The 16409-nt window shown below is 42.1% G+C and overlaps 1 protein-coding gene across 1 annotated transcript in view; it reads left to right on the top strand.

Annotated features, from left to right (window-relative positions):
* The first annotated feature begins 578 nt into the window (after nucleotides 1-578).
* Nucleotides 579-16409, top strand: part of LOC117064249 (laminin subunit alpha-3-like) — a 36100-nt gene continuing 20269 nt past the window's right edge. Inside the window, exon 1 of the mRNA XM_033178503.1 lies at nucleotides 579-750. Within this exon, the coding sequence (XP_033034394.1) occupies nucleotides 579-750 (172 nt within the window). The remainder of the gene's footprint in view (nucleotides 751-16409) is intronic.

Genomic DNA, 16409 nt, shown 5'->3' with positions numbered 1-16409 from the left:
CTGATGTTTGAACTGATGCCTGGTAGATGAGAAAGAGTTGACTGTGCTAAGGACTAAGGGAAGTGCATACCAGGTGGAGGGACTGGCCTGAGCAGAGGTCCTGAGGTGGGAAAGCCCTGGATAGAGGTACTAGAAGCAGCCTGACTGTGGGGAAAGCCAGTGCTGGGAGGGTTAAGTGAGACGATCCAAGGGAAGCCCCTGAGGTCTGGCATGTAGTAGGACTGAATTGATGTTAGTTTCTTTTCTTCTGAAAATTAGAACGAAGAAATATGTTTAATTCATGACTGTCATGAGATGGGAATCTATTACATTGAAGTTATACTTTACAAAGCTCAGCTTTAGAGGGAAAAGAAAATGTTTCCACATGAATAGATGTTAAAAGAATGGTTTGCAAATGAATGCCTACCCCTACATGTTTTTTTTTTAATGATATGTCTGACCTTTTGTGAATTTTTAAAAATTTCCCTTCAAGATGTAGTCTTCTGAGTTAAGAATGTTTAATAGCCATAGATAATTCATAATCTGTATTTCCATGATAGAAACCTAGAGGAAGGGAGAAATTAAGAAAGGGATGGAAGATGGAGACCCCTTCTGAAAATTTCCTGTCTTCCGCAGGGTGTGACTGTAATCTGGAAGGCGTTCTCCCTGAAATATGTGATGCCCACGGACGGTGCCTGTGCCGCCCTGGGGTTGAGGGCCCTCGATGTGATACCTGCCGCTCTGGTTTCTACTCGTTCCCTATTTGCCAAGGTAAGTGGGCAAAACATAGCATGTTTATAATCAACCCCTCCAGATAAACTTCCTCCTGAGGAAATGCAGATCTTTCTGGCAGAGCTGTGTGGCTTGCAGTTTAATCAATGAGCCCCTGGCTTATATATGGATGTTATACGTGACTGTCCTACCTGGACCTTGTCATCTCCCTTCTTTCCAACCTTACCCTGCCTCCTCCCTGGTAGTTAAGCACATGGACTCTGAAATAATCTGTTTGGGTTCAAATCCTGGCTCCCGAGAGGAGGTGGTATCTGAACAGCATTTAGGAACCTGCCACCACTTCTCAGATTCTGTTAGGGTGGGTCACTGGATGCCAATAGGGTTTGCGAATTGGAAGTGTGTGAATAAGATTAGTAAGATGGGAAGGTGGATGAGAGAAGGAGGCAGGGTGTTCTAGAAAGAGGGGACAGCGTGTGCAAATCATAGAGACATGAGACCACAACTGCCCCTTCTTCCCCACTTGTTTGTATCCTAGTATCCCATCCTAGCAAGAGTCGCTGAGGGGGATGGAAGGTGGGAGAGGAGGTGTCTGGTCCAGTCCCTAGAGCATGGCAGGTATGCACTCAATGTTTCGTGAGTGAACACATGAATGAATGAATTTGCCCAAATTATTCTCCCCTGCCTCCTTTCTACTGTCTGACATTATTCTTCTTTCTGCAGACAATGGTGTAGGGGAAGGGAGAAGAAAGATGAGAAGATTATTATCAGTCTGGGATCAAGGCAGGAAATAAAACACCACTTCAGACACTATAAACAGAAAGAGATTTACTATAGGTAATTAGTTGCTAACCCAGAGGAGTTACTAAGAGCCACAGCAGCAGGTTCTAGGCTGGGCTTCCAAGGAGGCCTCTAATGGAATGGCTGGGTTTTAAGCCCAGATTGCCATGGCCCAATGCAAGGATGGGAGGCCCGTGGTTGGTACCTTCATCTCTTGGCATCCAGGAAGCCAGAGACAGGGCACAGCTGCATAAATGCTCCACCAGCTACAGGATGCAGCCTCCTCCTTATTTCCCATCTGTCTAATCTTATTCACACACGTCCAATTTGCAAACCCAATTGACATTCAGAGCCCTGCCCCAACAGAGTCTGAGAAGTGCTGTCTTTAAGTTTTCCAGCCTCTGAACACTGGAGGAGTTTAGAATAGGTATTAGGTCATCTCACCTGCAAGGTCAGCCACACTAAGGAACTGTGAGCGTGAAAAACTCCCTCCCCTAAGCTGGAGGACAAAGTAGTGAAGAGCAAGGGTGGCACTAGCTGTCAACTTGGGCAAGTTACTTAACCCCTGTGTTCCTCAAATTCCAAAAAATAGTGCCTATCTCATAATTCATTGTTGTGAGGGTTACATATGTACTGACAGGTAAAGCTGTTAGAACTGAGGAAGTACTTGTTTGTAAGTTAATATTCACTTTCACCTTTCTTCTCCTGACCTATACTTCCCTCTGCATCATTTTAAGAACTTGTAGTGTCAGTTCCAGCCGTCTTCCTGTTTGCTTAAATGCCTGAATCCCATACCCCAAACCTTTCCTTTTCCTTCTGGCTCCTGGCATGCAAAACATTCTTGTGGCTGAAAATATCTCAAAGGTTTTCTTTTTTTCCTCCTCTTTACCAGCCACAACTTTAGACTCATTCTGATAGAGTGAATTACAAATATTCTAACTTAGTCATTCATATGGACAAAGATTGTGTTTATGAATACAAACATAATGAATAATACAACACTTTAAGAGTGCTCTTTTCTACATTTCTCCACTACTAGAACTAATTTATTTTAAGGTAGGTAGAAAATGCATGAATGTATTCATGATAAAGCAGAGGGGAGGAAGGACTTCCATAACAACAGAGTAGGGAGCTTGGTAGATACTCTTTACAGTAAAACAGAAATTTAGCCAGTGAAAAAAATATATATATAATAAAATATATATATATATATAATAAAATATATATATATATATATATTTTTTTTTTTTTTGAGACGGAGTCTCGCTCTGCTGCCCAGGCTGGAGTGCTGTGGCCAGATCTCAGCTCACTGCAGACTCCGCCTCCCGGGTTCACGCCATTCTCCTGCCTCAGCCTCCCGAGTGGCTGGGACTACAGGCGCCGCCACCTCGCCCGGCTAGTTTTTTGTATTTTTAGTAGAGACGGGGTTTCACCGTGTTAGCCAGGATGGTCTCGATCTCCTGACCTTGTGATCCGCCCGTCTCGGCCTCCCAAAGTGCTGGGATTACAGGCTTGAGCCACCGCGCCCGGCGAAAATGTTTTTAAAAATTGTTTGAAGTCTCTGTTAATAGTCATAAGAGCATATAGCAAATGAAGAAACAATTACTTAACAACATTTGAATCTAGGTAAGAAATGAGTCTCTGTTACATTTCAGCCATGACCCCCTTCATTATCCACCCTCAACTCTGTTTTATAGAAAGTCTCCCCGTATGTGTTGCCAAGAAGATGGGCACTCTCTCTACCCTGTACGCCAGTTTGGGGCTATGGTTTGTTTCATTTTGGTAGGGGCAGGCCACGGATATTTCTCATCCTTCTGCAGTCCTGTACAGCAGAAGCCCTATTCCAGGTGGGCTCAGCAAAGAGGACCAGCTCTTTCTTACCCACCACCTCTCCCCTGTAGGGTAGGAGCTCTAACTTAGGCACTTCAGGGTGAAAATTTTGGGATCCCAATCACCCCTACCCAAGCTGGCTCATAGAATAGGGGTCCATGGTGGAAGAGGAAAACCGAGAAGACCACGGCACCACCTCCACCTGTGTCCACTTGTAGAGCAGAGCAGAGCTTCAAAGAAACAGGGAAGTGTGACCCATACATAGGGGAAAAAGAAGACAATAGAAACCACTTTTGAATGAGACAGAGGGTAGTCTTAGAAAAGACTTTAAAGCAGCTATTATAAATCTGTGTAGAAGACTAAAGGAAATCATGGTTAATGAATTAAAGGTGTGATGACAACATTTCATTGAATAGAGAATATCAACAAAGAGATAGAAATTGTTTCACAAAATAACCAAGTGGAAATTTTGGAGTTGAAAAGTATAATAACTGAAATGAAAGATTCACTAAAGTGGCTCAACAGTAGATTGGGCTAGCAGAAGAATCAGCAAACTTAATGACAAATTGATGGAGATTATGCAGCCTGAAAACAGAAAGAAAAAAAGAACGAAAATAAATGAACGGGCGGTGGTCAGTGGCTCATGCCTGTTATCCCAGCACTTTGGGAGGTTGAGTGGGGCAGATCACTTGAGGTAAGGTGTTTGAGACCAGCCTGGCAAACATGGTGAAATTCTGTCTCTATTAAAAATACAAGAATTAGCCAGGCATGGTGGCGGGTGCCTGTAATCCCAGCTACTTGGGAGACTGAGGCAGGAGAATTGCTTGAACCCGGGAGTCAGAGGTTGCAGTGAGCCGAGATTGCACCACTGCACTCCAGCCTGGGCAACAAGAGTGAAACTCTGTCTCAAATAAATAAATAAATAAATAGAACCTGAAAGAAATATGGGATACCATTAAGCACAACATATGTGTAATGAGAGCATCAGAAAGAGAGGGGAGAGAAAAATGAATAGAAAAAAATAGTCAAAGAAATAATGGTGGAAAACTTACCAAATTTAATGAAAAGCCATCTATACATTTAAGAAGCTTAATGAACGCCAAGTAGCATAAATACAGAGGGATCCACAGCCAGACTTATTATAGTTAAAATCGTAGTTAAAATTTTGAAAGACAGAGAAAATCTTGAAAGCAGGAAAAAAGACTCATTATATACACAGGAACCCCAGTTAGAATAACAACTGACTTCTTATTAGTAACAATAGAGGCAAGAAGGCAGTGGGATCATATATTCTAAGTGCTGAAAGTGGAAAAAACTGTCAACCGAGAATCTTCTGTCCATCAAAGTTACGGTTCATGATCAAGGCTAAGTAAAGGCTTTCTCAGATGAACAAAAAGTAACAGAATTCATCCAACCTGACTTATAAGAAATAATAGAAATAATAAAAGATGTTCTTAAAGCTGAAACAGGCATCAAACAATAATTTGAGTAACATGTAAAAATTACAGAAGACAGTATAATTGAATATTTTTATACATTCTTCTCTTGACTGATTTTAACAGAAAGTATACAAGCTATATATACAAATATATACATATGTACATAAATATTGGGCCTATAGCATATAAAAATGTAATATGTTTGACAGTAGCACAAAGGAGATGGGTGAGAACAAAGCTGTATTGCAGTAAGAAAATGACACAAATCTATAGGAAGGAAGAAATAAAGAGAACTAGAAAGGATAAAGAGAGTTCATAAAGACACTCTATCAATATATGCTTGCTCTCCTTTCTTCTGTCATCTTCCTTAGAAAACATAGATTATATAAATTAATAATTATAAAAATGTGTTGCTGGGTTTTAATATTTAGAGACATAATATGTATAATAACAATAGTATAAAAATGGTGGAGAGGGAACGGAGCTACATAGGAGTAAAAGGTCTATTTTACTGGAACTAAATCAATATAATACTGAAGTAGATTCTTTTTTGTAAGCCCTAGAGTAACCACTCATATAATAACTCAAAAATGATTAAAAAGTCATTAAACAGAATACAAATTACACTAGAAAATATCTAATACAGGCCGGGCGCGGTGGCTCAAGCCTGTAATCCCAGCACTTTGGGAGGCCGAGGCAGGCGGATCACAAGGTCAGGAGATCGAGACCATCCTGGCTAACACAGTGAAACCCCGTCTCTACTAAAAAGTACAAAAAACTAGCCGGGCGACGTGGCGGGCGCCTGTAGTCCCAGCTACTCGGGAGGCTGAGGCAGGAGAATGGCATGAACCCGGGAGGCGGAGCTTGCAGTGAGCTGAGATCCAGCCACTGCACTCCAGCTTGGGTGACAGAGCGAGACTCCGTCTCAAAAAAAAAAAAAAAAAAAAAAGAAAATATCTAATACAAAAGAAAGCAATAAAGGAGGAATAGAGGAACAAAAAATACATGAGATATATGAAAATAAAATGCAAAATGGCCAAGATAAATCCAACACTATCAATAATAACATTAAACATGAGTGGATTCAACCTCATACTATAAATAAAAATTAGTACAAAATGGATGAAGAAACTAAATGTAAGAGCTAAAACTATAAATCTCTTAGAATAAAATAAGGGCATAAATCTTCATGACCATAAATTAGGCAATTGTTTCTTAGATATGACAACAAAAGCACAAGCAGCAAAAGAAAAAATGGATAAATTGGACTTCATCAAAGTTAAGGACTCTTGCACTCCAAAGGACACTGTCAAAAAAGTGAAAAGACAAATAATAGAATGGAAAAAGTTATTGCAAATCATATATCTGATAAGGCACTAGTATCATATACATATGTAATATATAAAATCTGGATATATTATTATAAAATAATCCACGTATATGGATATATTATTATTTTTACAACTCAATACTTAAAAATTAAAAATAATTAAAAAGACAACCTAACTGAAAATGAGTAAAGGATTTGAATAGACATATCTTCCAAGAAGATATACAAATGGCCAATTGGTACATGAACAGATGCTCAACATTATTAGTCATTAGGTAAATGTAAATATAAACCACAATGAAATACCATTTTATATCCACTGGAAAGGCAGGCAATAACAAGCATTGGCAAGGATGTGGAGAAATTTGAACCCTCATACATTGATGATGGGAATGTGAAATAGTACAGTGACTCTGGAAACAGTTTTGCTATTCCTGAAAAAGTTAAACATAAAGTCACCATGCTACCCAGCAGATCCACTCCTCAGTGTATATCCAAAAGAAATGAAAACACATCCACACAGAAACTTGTATATGAATGTCCATAGCAGCATTATTCAAAATAGCCAAAATAGAGAAACAACTCATATGCTCAACTGATGAACAGATAAATAAAATGTGGTATATCCATACGATAGAATATTATTTAGCACTAAAAAGGAACGAAGTACTTAGGCATGCCACCACATGAGTAAACCTTGAAAACATGATGCTAAATGAAAGAAGTCAGTCACAAAAGTCACATATTGTGTGATTCATGTATATGAAATGTCCAGGATAGGAAACTTTATAGAGTTTGAAAGCAGATTTGTGATTGGGGGTGAAGGTAGTGGACAATGTGGATTGGCTGTTAATGACTATGGGATTTCTTTTAGAGGGAATGAAAATGTTCTAAAATTAGATTGTTTCAAAGGTTGCACATCTCTGTGACTATATTAAACAACATTAAGTTGCACACTTTACACTTTAAATGGGTGAATTATATGGTATATGAATTTTATCTCAATAAACTTGTTTGAAAAAGATAAGGCAGAGGTGGGAGGTGGAATCCCAACACACTAAAGAAGGGGTCTTCCTCCCCAGTCAGTTGTCAGCCTTATCTCTTTGTAAATTTGATGCTCATCTCTCTTATGTTTTATAGTGATGATCAAATAATGTACATTTGAATTTCAGAGTTAAAAGGAATTGAAATCACAAGTACTTATTTTATAGCAACCATTCTGAGACCCAGGAGAATACAGAGGGAGTAGATAGTTACAGGGTGGTGAGTAGCACCCACATTTTTTTACTCTCAGCCTGGTATACAGCAGGAATTCTATTCTATTCTTTAAACCCCTTCCTCACCTAGTGATCTCGGACATCAAGAAGCATGAGGGCTGTTCTTCTAAGGCTGAGCTTTTCATACTGCAGTTCACTGTCCATTAGTGGATAGAGAAATCAATTTAGAGGGTATGGGCCAGCATTACAATGAAATAAAATAGAATAAAAATTATTAGAATGCATCATAAGTAGTAGAGAAAATAAATCTCTTGCAAAGTTCTTGTTCATAGTTATTTATATTTTGCTAGATATCTCTATCATCTATTAGTGTGTGTGTGTGTGTGTCTGTGTTTATTGGGTTATAACGTAAAATGTATTTTTTACTGTGAACGTGGCTAAAAAGTGTGGAAACTGCTGTACTAAAAGATCCTGCAGGATTTTATCTGCGCTTCTGAGTATGGGAAGTAGTTTGCCGCTTTCCTTTTCTGAGTAGTTTGTCACTTTTCTTTTATTCTGCTCTTTGGTCTTGTGGCTTCAGACTCTCAAATAGTTATAACCTGAAGTCATAGCACATTTGGGTGAATTTACTCTCATTCGGCTGGAAACTGTTGCTCAGTAATTGCAGCAATAATCTGATGAATCCATTTTCCCCATGAAGATATTCCTGTGCCAGTATACACTGCATAATTCCTCCCTAAACCTGTTTAAGGGGCAGAAAGCACTCTGCCTTATTTTTTACCATTATCTATGAAGAGCAAGGACCAAAGAGATAACCATGAAGAACTAGTTTGAGATGCATGTCCTGTTTTATCTTTAATCCATGATCTTGTCTTTACTATTCTTCCTTAAACCCTGCGAGGAGAAAGGACGGTATAAATTTCAAAGTCCTATAATCTTTATGTAACTCAGAGGGTGGAGACTTCAGTCTGACCTTACCAGTAAGCTACCTAGAAATGTAAGCAGCAGACACAGTTACTTTTTAAAGATTTTTGGCTTTGATTAATAGGTTGAGCTTGGGGTCCTTTGTCGGGGGGAAAATGATAGATAATTGGGATTTCACAAATGTATATAATAGGCCAGATGTAGTGGCTCATGCCTGTAATCCCAGCACTTTGGGAGGCCAAGGTGGGTGGATCACTTGAGGTCAGGAGTTCAAGACCAGCCTGGCCAACATGGTGAAACTCTGTCTCTACTAAAAAAAAAAAAAAAAAAAAAACAAAAATTAGACAGGTGTGGTGGTGCATGCCTGTAATTCCAGCTTCTTGGGAGGCTGAGGTGGGAGAATCGCTTGAATCTGAAAGGTAGAGGTTGCAGTGAGCTGAGATCGCACCACTGAACTCCAGTCTGAGCATCACAGACTGAGAATCTGTGTAAAACAAACAAACAAAAAAACAAACAAATGTGTATGATAATCTGCCTTTCATTAGAGTCACTCTTTCAAATGAGAATCATCTGATATTCTTCATATGCGTAGTAAAGAAAACTGCTTGAATTTAAAAGTAAATACAAGGAAAATATTTAAAAACCACCCATATCACTCTTTTTGAAAATGTTAACATTGAAGTATTGGCCCTGAACAATGATATATACAAAATTCCAAGGCCAAGTCACCACGTGCAGATTTTCAAAATAAATGTCCAATAAAATAAAACAGTTTTATTTTATGACACTCTAGCCTCTCACACTCAAAGAATTGTGAAAAGGTTAGGAAGGTGGAGGAGAGAGAATCTGGGAGGGGGTGGATATCTATGGAGGAAACTGTTGCCGTGAACTCTTTACCCTTCTTCCTCGCCTCAGAACGCATGAGGGACCTCTGATGCGTCTTAGTCCATTTGGTATTGCTGTAATAGAGTACCTGAGATTGGGTAGTTTATAAAGAAAAGACTTTTATTTAGTTCACCATTCGGCAGGCTGGGAACTTCAAGAGCATAGCGCCACATCTGGCTGGCTTCTGGTGAGGGCCACATACTGGGGCAAAACATGGTGAGGTGGAGCGGTGAGTGAGCATGTGCAGAGATCACACGGTGAGAGAGGATGCAAGAGAGAGAGTCCAGGAAGCCAGACTCACTTTTATAACAACCCACTCTCACGGTAACTAATCCAGTCCTGTGGGAGCAAGAACGCAGTCACTGTCTTTGGAGGGCATTGATCTGCTCGTGAGGAATCCACCCCCACGACCCAAACACCTCCACTAGGCCTCATCTTCCAACACTGCTGCACTGGCAATGAAACTTCAACATGAATTTTGGCAAGACAAACCACATCCAAACCATAGCATATGGGATGCCTCAGGAAGGGCAGAGGTGCTTCCGGCCAGACTTCGGCTTGGAAAACCCAAAGGCTAAGAGCTGGATGCTTTTTTGCTTGAGGCAGAGCAGGGAGAGTGTTCCTGTGCTGGGAATGGCCTGTGCTTAATGTGCTGGGGCAAGGGATGGGTAGGTGTTTCCCACAGCCAAATGTAGGGGAATCCAGGTGTGTGTCTTAGTTCCTGCCCAATAGGTCTGCTCAGAGACATCAGGAGATCCTACCCAAAGCAGCTGAAGTTTTTGTCCAGATGCTTGTTTTAAAATAGAAAGTATTAATAGGAAATTTGGGGTTCAGTAAGGACAGCAGACTGGGAGACAACTGCTATTGAGAAGATACAGTTCCCAGAGGAGGGGCAGAGCATGCTATACGGGCCACATGGAGAAGCGTCAGAGTTGGTTTGGAGGCAGAGGGAGGGGAAGGAACTGTAGACAGCATTTCCATAGTAAAGAATGGGCAGAGATAGGCAGGTTTAGGATTGGCTAGTTTGAATATTTCAGTGGGCGCTGGGACATAGAGGCTGACCCTAGTTGTCTGGTACCTGGCCCTGGGGTGATTAGGGCAGGGAACACCAGAGTATGAGAGCTGGTAAAGGAGGCAGTGGGGCCGTGCTCTGGATTGGCCAGTGTGCATTCCGAAAGCAGCTCTCTGGAGGGTTGTTTATTGTCTCTGGGAATTGGCTCACCCTGGGAGGGGCAGTCCCTCCAGGGTCAGCAAGGCCTCAAGATTTCAAAGCATCAGAAACAGAAAATAAAAGAAATGGTGAGTCCAATGCCCAGGGGCTGAAGCAGTTGTGGGCTGAGGAGAGAGTCACAAGCAACAGAAATAGAGAGGCTTCCATCCCTAGAGGACAAGGGAATAGCAGGAGAGTGGTGCTCAGCAGACGACCACCAAGAGACCCTACACAGCATCCTTGGAAGAAGAGCTAGTTTGAGATTAGCACAGGGCTGGTCCAAGAACAATTGTGTGGGGAAAAGCTCTTTCCTCTAATTGTGGTTTTCCTCTACTCTTACACCGCAACAACCATCAACACAGAGAAAATGTCTGTGACCAAATGTGTGGGGGTCTTTCCCCATCACCAAGCAGCAGCCACCAGCCAAGTGTCCTCCAATTCAGTTCTGACACTGCTTACCTGAAGACAGTGCCAGATCCCACAGGTTGAGGGCTCAGTCCCCAAGATTACTCCCTCCTTCCTTCACCATCAGCTGCAAGCCTGGGCCTCTGGAACATCTGACAGAGCGGCTTCAAGTTGGGGTTCCCACAACCCTCCTTTGGATTCAGTTAATTTGCTGGAGTGGCTCACAGAACTCAGGGGAATACCAAATTACATTTACTGGTTTATTACAAAGGATTTTGCAAAGATACAGATGAAGAGACACATAAGACGAGGTGTGAGGGAAGAAACTGGGAGCTTCCATGCCCTCCCTGGGCACCACTCTCCAGGAACCTTCACATGTTCAGCTGTCTGGAAACTCTCTGAACCCTGTACTCTTGGGTTTTTCAGGAAGCTTCCTGACTTCAGCATTCCTTCCGCCAGGGCATGGACTTGACCCTCTCTGGGGAGAGTCTTAAGACTCAAAATCACAAAGGTCGGGGAAGATTAGTGTCCTGCCTTGGGGCAGGTTAAAAGAGGGCAGGAGAAGGTCAGAGGCCTGTCCCAAGGCCTAACACACCCAACATCATAACAAAAGACTGTAACAAGTGCTATGAGAGTTACTAGCCAGAAACTGTGGGCGAAAACTACTATATATCATGACACCACAACAGTTCTTTCCTTTTCCCTCTTCTTCCTCCCCCACCAAGTTGAAGCCAGCTGTGGGGAAAGAACACCCACTCCCACCCCCAGCCCACTCCTACCACCCACCTCTCCACCTTCCCTGCCCACTGTGGGGTTTTGGTCTGAATCAGGTCTGAGCTGGAGGACAGGAGATTTGCCTTTAAACTGGATTTCTACTTACTTTCTGTTCTCTTACCTAAGAGTGTGCTGACAAACCCTACAACTCCTAGAGTTTTCATCTAGGTGCAGGGAGACAGTCACCCACACTACAGAAAACTGAAAAGGGCCGTGGGAGTTAGTTGACAGCGGGAGTTGTGCTTGTTGAATACACGAATTGTCTAACAGTCAGTTGCATCTCCATGTGGCTTCATTTACCACGGCTTCCTTAAAGGGACTCCATGATTTTGATTTGTTTCTAGGGAATTCTATTATTTTTAATATTCTGTTTATATAAGTGTAGATTTCCTTAAAAACCCACAAACTTTCAACATTATTTTCACAAAAATCCCAATTTTTAAATGTATGTGATAATTCTTTGACCTTCAGCAGAGTATTATTCCCATCCAGTTAGAATTTGGTTATGTGGCCACGTATCTGGAGCAAAAGTAAAAACCAAGCAGTTATGTCCCCACTGCCACAACCTCTGTCAAGTGGAAAAGCACAGCTCCAAAGATGCATACAGAAGGAATCCCATAGGCCCTCTCGCAGCCTAGTCTCCCCCTCCCTTTTAAAAAAATAATTGTTTTGGCCGGGCGCGGTGGCTCAAGCCTGTAATCCCAGCACTTTGGGAGGCCGAGGCGGGCGGATCACGAGGTCAGGAGATCGAGACCATCCTGGCGAACACTGTGAAACCCCGTCTCTACTAAAAAATACAAAAAACTAGCCGGGCGAGGTGGCGGGCGTCTGTAGTCCCAGCTCCTCGGGAGGCTGAGGCAGGAGAATGGCGTGAACCCGGGAGGCGGAGCTTGCAGTGAGCTGAGATCCGGCCACTGCACTCCAGCCTGGGCGACAGAGCAAGACTCCGTCTCAAAAAAAAAAAAAAATAATAATAATTGTTTTAAATTTAGTTATTTGTTTTGCAAGCCAATTGCATGGCAAATTAGAAACATAAAATTAGGAGAGAGGGAAAAGATCACTGAGGCGAAACATTCATAGCAAGGGAGAAAACAGACAGGCAGACATGAAGCTTAAGATGTACAGCAGCCTGGGGCCACTGAATGAAGGGCAAACAAGCTAACCCAATTCTGAAGATCCTCAGGGTATCACTATTAGATTAAGTAAATGGACATTTATAGTGATAGCTGTAGGTCATGAAAAAGAGTTAAATTATTCTAATATACCTGCTTCATTGGGAAGGAGAGTATAAAATACATTTGAGTAAGAGTACTAGATTAAATAGTTAAAATATTAATAGTTAAAATGAGTACTAGATGAAATAGTTAACTAATAGTTAATAGTTTGGTGATTAGAGAGTCAGTTATGACTCTACAGTTTCACGTGACAGAAAACTAGATCTAAACTCTTTAAGGCAAAAATAACTTCTTGGCAGTAATAGAAAAGTCCAGGCATATTTGGTTTAGCTTGATCTAGGGGCTTAAAAGATTGTTTTTCTTTATCTATACACTCTGCTATCTCGTATATTGGCTTCATTGTTAGGCCTCAGATGATAGTACAATGGCAGCCAGCAGCTCTTAAACACACATTATTATGGACTGAATTGTGTCCCTAAAAATTCATATGTTGAAGCCCTAACCCCCAGTGTGACTGTATTTGCAGTAAGAAAGTAATTAAGGTTTAATGAGGTCATAAGGGTGGAGCCCTGGTCTGATAGGACTCATGTCTTTTTTTTTTTTTGAGACGGAGTCTCGCTCTGTCGCCCGGGCTGGAGTGCAGTGGCCGGACCTCAGCTCACTGCAAGCTCCGCCTCCCGGGTTCCCGCCATTCTCCTGCCTTAGCCTCCAGAGTAGCTGGGACTATAGGCATCCGCCACGCCCGGCTAGATTTTTGTATTTTTTAGTAGAGACGGGGTTTCACCGTGTTAGCCAGGATGGTCTCGATCTCCTGACCTCGTGATCTGCCCGTCTCGGCCTCCCAAAGTGCTGGGATTACAGGCTTGAGCCACCGCGCCCGGCCTAGGACTCATGTCTTTATAAGAAGAGACACAAGACAGCTTGTTCACTCTCTCTCTCCCTCTATCATGTGAAGACACAGTTACACAGTGAGGAGGTGGCCATCTACAAGCCAGAACGCAGGCCCTCAGCAGAAACTGAACCAGCCAGCACCTTGATCTTGAACTTCCCAGCCTCTAGAACTGGAGAAATAAATTTCTATTGTTTAAGCCAGCCAGTCTATGGTATTTTGTTATGGCAGCTCAAGGTGACTTAATACATATCCTTCTAGGTAGAAGACTAGGAAAAGAGTATGCTTTCCACCAGGACACATCTGATTCTGACTGGACCACATGCCAGTTCTCGAATTAGTCCTGTGGCCGTGGAATTCAGTGCATTGATTGGCCAAGCCTGAGTTTTCCCCCATATCCACAGAACTAGAAGTGGGGTCAACACCATCTGAACAGCATGAATGGAGCAAGGGAAGAGAGGTTCCCCCATGGTAAAATCAGGGTGCCATAGCCAAGACAGGGTGGCAAAACTATGTGTCAGTAAAATCCTCAGCAATTTGAGAAAACATAGTTCCCCAAAGTGACCAATCCTGAGAAAGATTGGGAAACCCTGTGAGGTTTAACGGTAGCATTCTTTTCCTTAAGAAGCTGACATCTGACATCAGAAGCTCTTTAATCAGCTACAGTACACGAAGATAATGCCATATCTCTTATTTTAAATGGTTGGAGCCAGGACTCCTTTTTAAAAATAAGTGTTTATCTTCCCATTGATTTTTTTTTTAATTTTTAAAATTTTTAGATGGGATCTTACTATATTGCCCAGGCTGATCTTTAACTCCTGAGCTCAAGTGATCACCCCACCTCTGCTCCCAAAGTGCTGGGATTATAGCCGTGTGCCACCACGCCTGGCCTCATTGATATTTTTGGTAGAGTTGATTTGGACCTCTGCTTCTAAAGGTCTACCAGACCCTTCTGACCTCACCGGAAGCATGAGAGGGAAAAGACTATCAAGCCTCTCAGAGAGGGGCTGGAGGACATCAGCAGGCATGCTTCTGGCCCCGGCAGGTGAATGTCTGGGGTCAGCCTCTGCTGGATTCTCTGTGGTCTAAAGTCTTGGCTCAAGTGAAGTACTAATACATACAGATCCAACCTCGGAGAAACCTGCCCATGCTTAAGAGCTGTTTTCTGAGCTGTGCAAGAAATGTACTGCCTCGTGTGGTGTCGAGGTGTACCTTGCAGTTTGTTGTTTAGGGTTTGAACCATTCTGGTAAGAGTTTGGGAGGATGCAACATTTTGTCTGTGATGGCTTCCCTTGTCTTGTAACTACCTTTTTTTCTGATAGCTATTGTGATTTTTTTTTTAGAGGGCATTAATTACTGACCCACTGAATTTTACAACCAAATCAACATGGCTCACAATGGTGTATCAGCTGGCCCAGTATATTCTAGCCAAAAAGTGCTCTTATAGCTTTGCTCTTTCTTGCTTTAAAAATTTTCAAAATCTGGCCGGGCGTGGTGGCTCACACCTGTGATCCCAGCACTTAGGGAGGCCAAGGTTGGCGCACCACCTGGGTCAGGAGTTCTAGACCAGTCTGGCCAATGTGGGAAAACCTCGTCTCTATGAAAAAATACAAAAATTAGCTGGGCATGGTGGCACATGCCTGTAATCCCAGCTACTCGGGAGGCTGAGGCACAAAAATTGCTTGAACCTGGGAGGCAGAGGTTGCAGTGAGACAAGATTGCACCACTGCACTTCAGCCTGGGCAACAGAGCGAGACTCCATCTCAAAAAAAAAAAAAAAATTCAAAATTTTCTTTAAAGAGAATTTTAAAACTCTTCTAAGCTGCTTTTGCCAACTGCAGTCCTGGATTTATGTTTTGCATTAAATTAATTTACTCCAGACTTTTCTAAGTACAATGCAGTATTTTTTTCATTTTGACTTTGACTCACTGAAGTGCCCTATGGTTTTCTTTTTTGGGGAATTAATCAAATTAATATATATATGAGACCATATTGGAGAATTGTCTATATGTATATAAAATATATATTTATGTTTATGGGTTTTTTGACTCTGTCTTCAACCACAGAATACAACTGTTAATTTGGTTATTTAGGGGGTTTACTCTTCCCTCTTTCTCCTCCCCATCCCTCATTCCTGCCTTCCTCTCCTCCTTTTTCCCCCTACCCTTCTTCATTTTTTTCTTCCTCTTCCTCTTCCTCTTTTCCTCCTTCCTATTCCTCTTTACCCTCCTTTTCTGGAGCAGCTTGCTAGGCAGCAGCTAGCTAGTACTCAGAACAGAGGGTAGGAAGGCAGCAATGTGGAAACGGGTGGTCCTTTCATGACATGAACTGAAGGTACCTGGAAGTGCAGCTTCCCCCAGCCCCACCCACGTGACTTGACCCAGGGCCCAGAACCATCCCCATTAGAGTCTGATGTAGCCTTTGGGTTGTGGTATCAGGGCTTTCTTTAGAAAAGTCCTATAAATATGTTGCCAGTGAGAGATATAGTGTTGCTTCGCTCTTGAGCTTATTACTGCAGGTGAAGAGGAAGGCACTATTCATGGCAATACCTGTCTGATAGCAATGTTGCAACATACAATGAGATAAGGCATATCAAGAATTATACAGGGCTGGACCTGAAGAAGGATTTCAATAGTTTCTCATTCTCTCATGTAACAACCAGCTATTTGGCAGGTACTGTGGAACAGGGCTACATTTAATCCTGGAAGACATTCAAGAGCATGACAGACAAGCCCCTGTCCTCTAGGACCTTTATGATCATTATTTTAAAGACTTTTTTAGTGATCCTTATTTTATATTCTTCTTGAGAGTAAGTTTCTTAAAGCAGAAACAATAAGGAGTAG

Source organism: Trachypithecus francoisi, unplaced genomic scaffold (assembly GCF_009764315.1).
Source record: "Trachypithecus francoisi isolate TF-2019V2 unplaced genomic scaffold, Tfra_2.0 Lachesis_group19, whole genome shotgun sequence".
Lineage (NCBI taxonomy): Eukaryota > Metazoa > Chordata > Mammalia > Primates > Cercopithecidae > Trachypithecus > Trachypithecus francoisi.
This window is presented reverse-complemented; position numbering and strand designations above follow the sequence as displayed.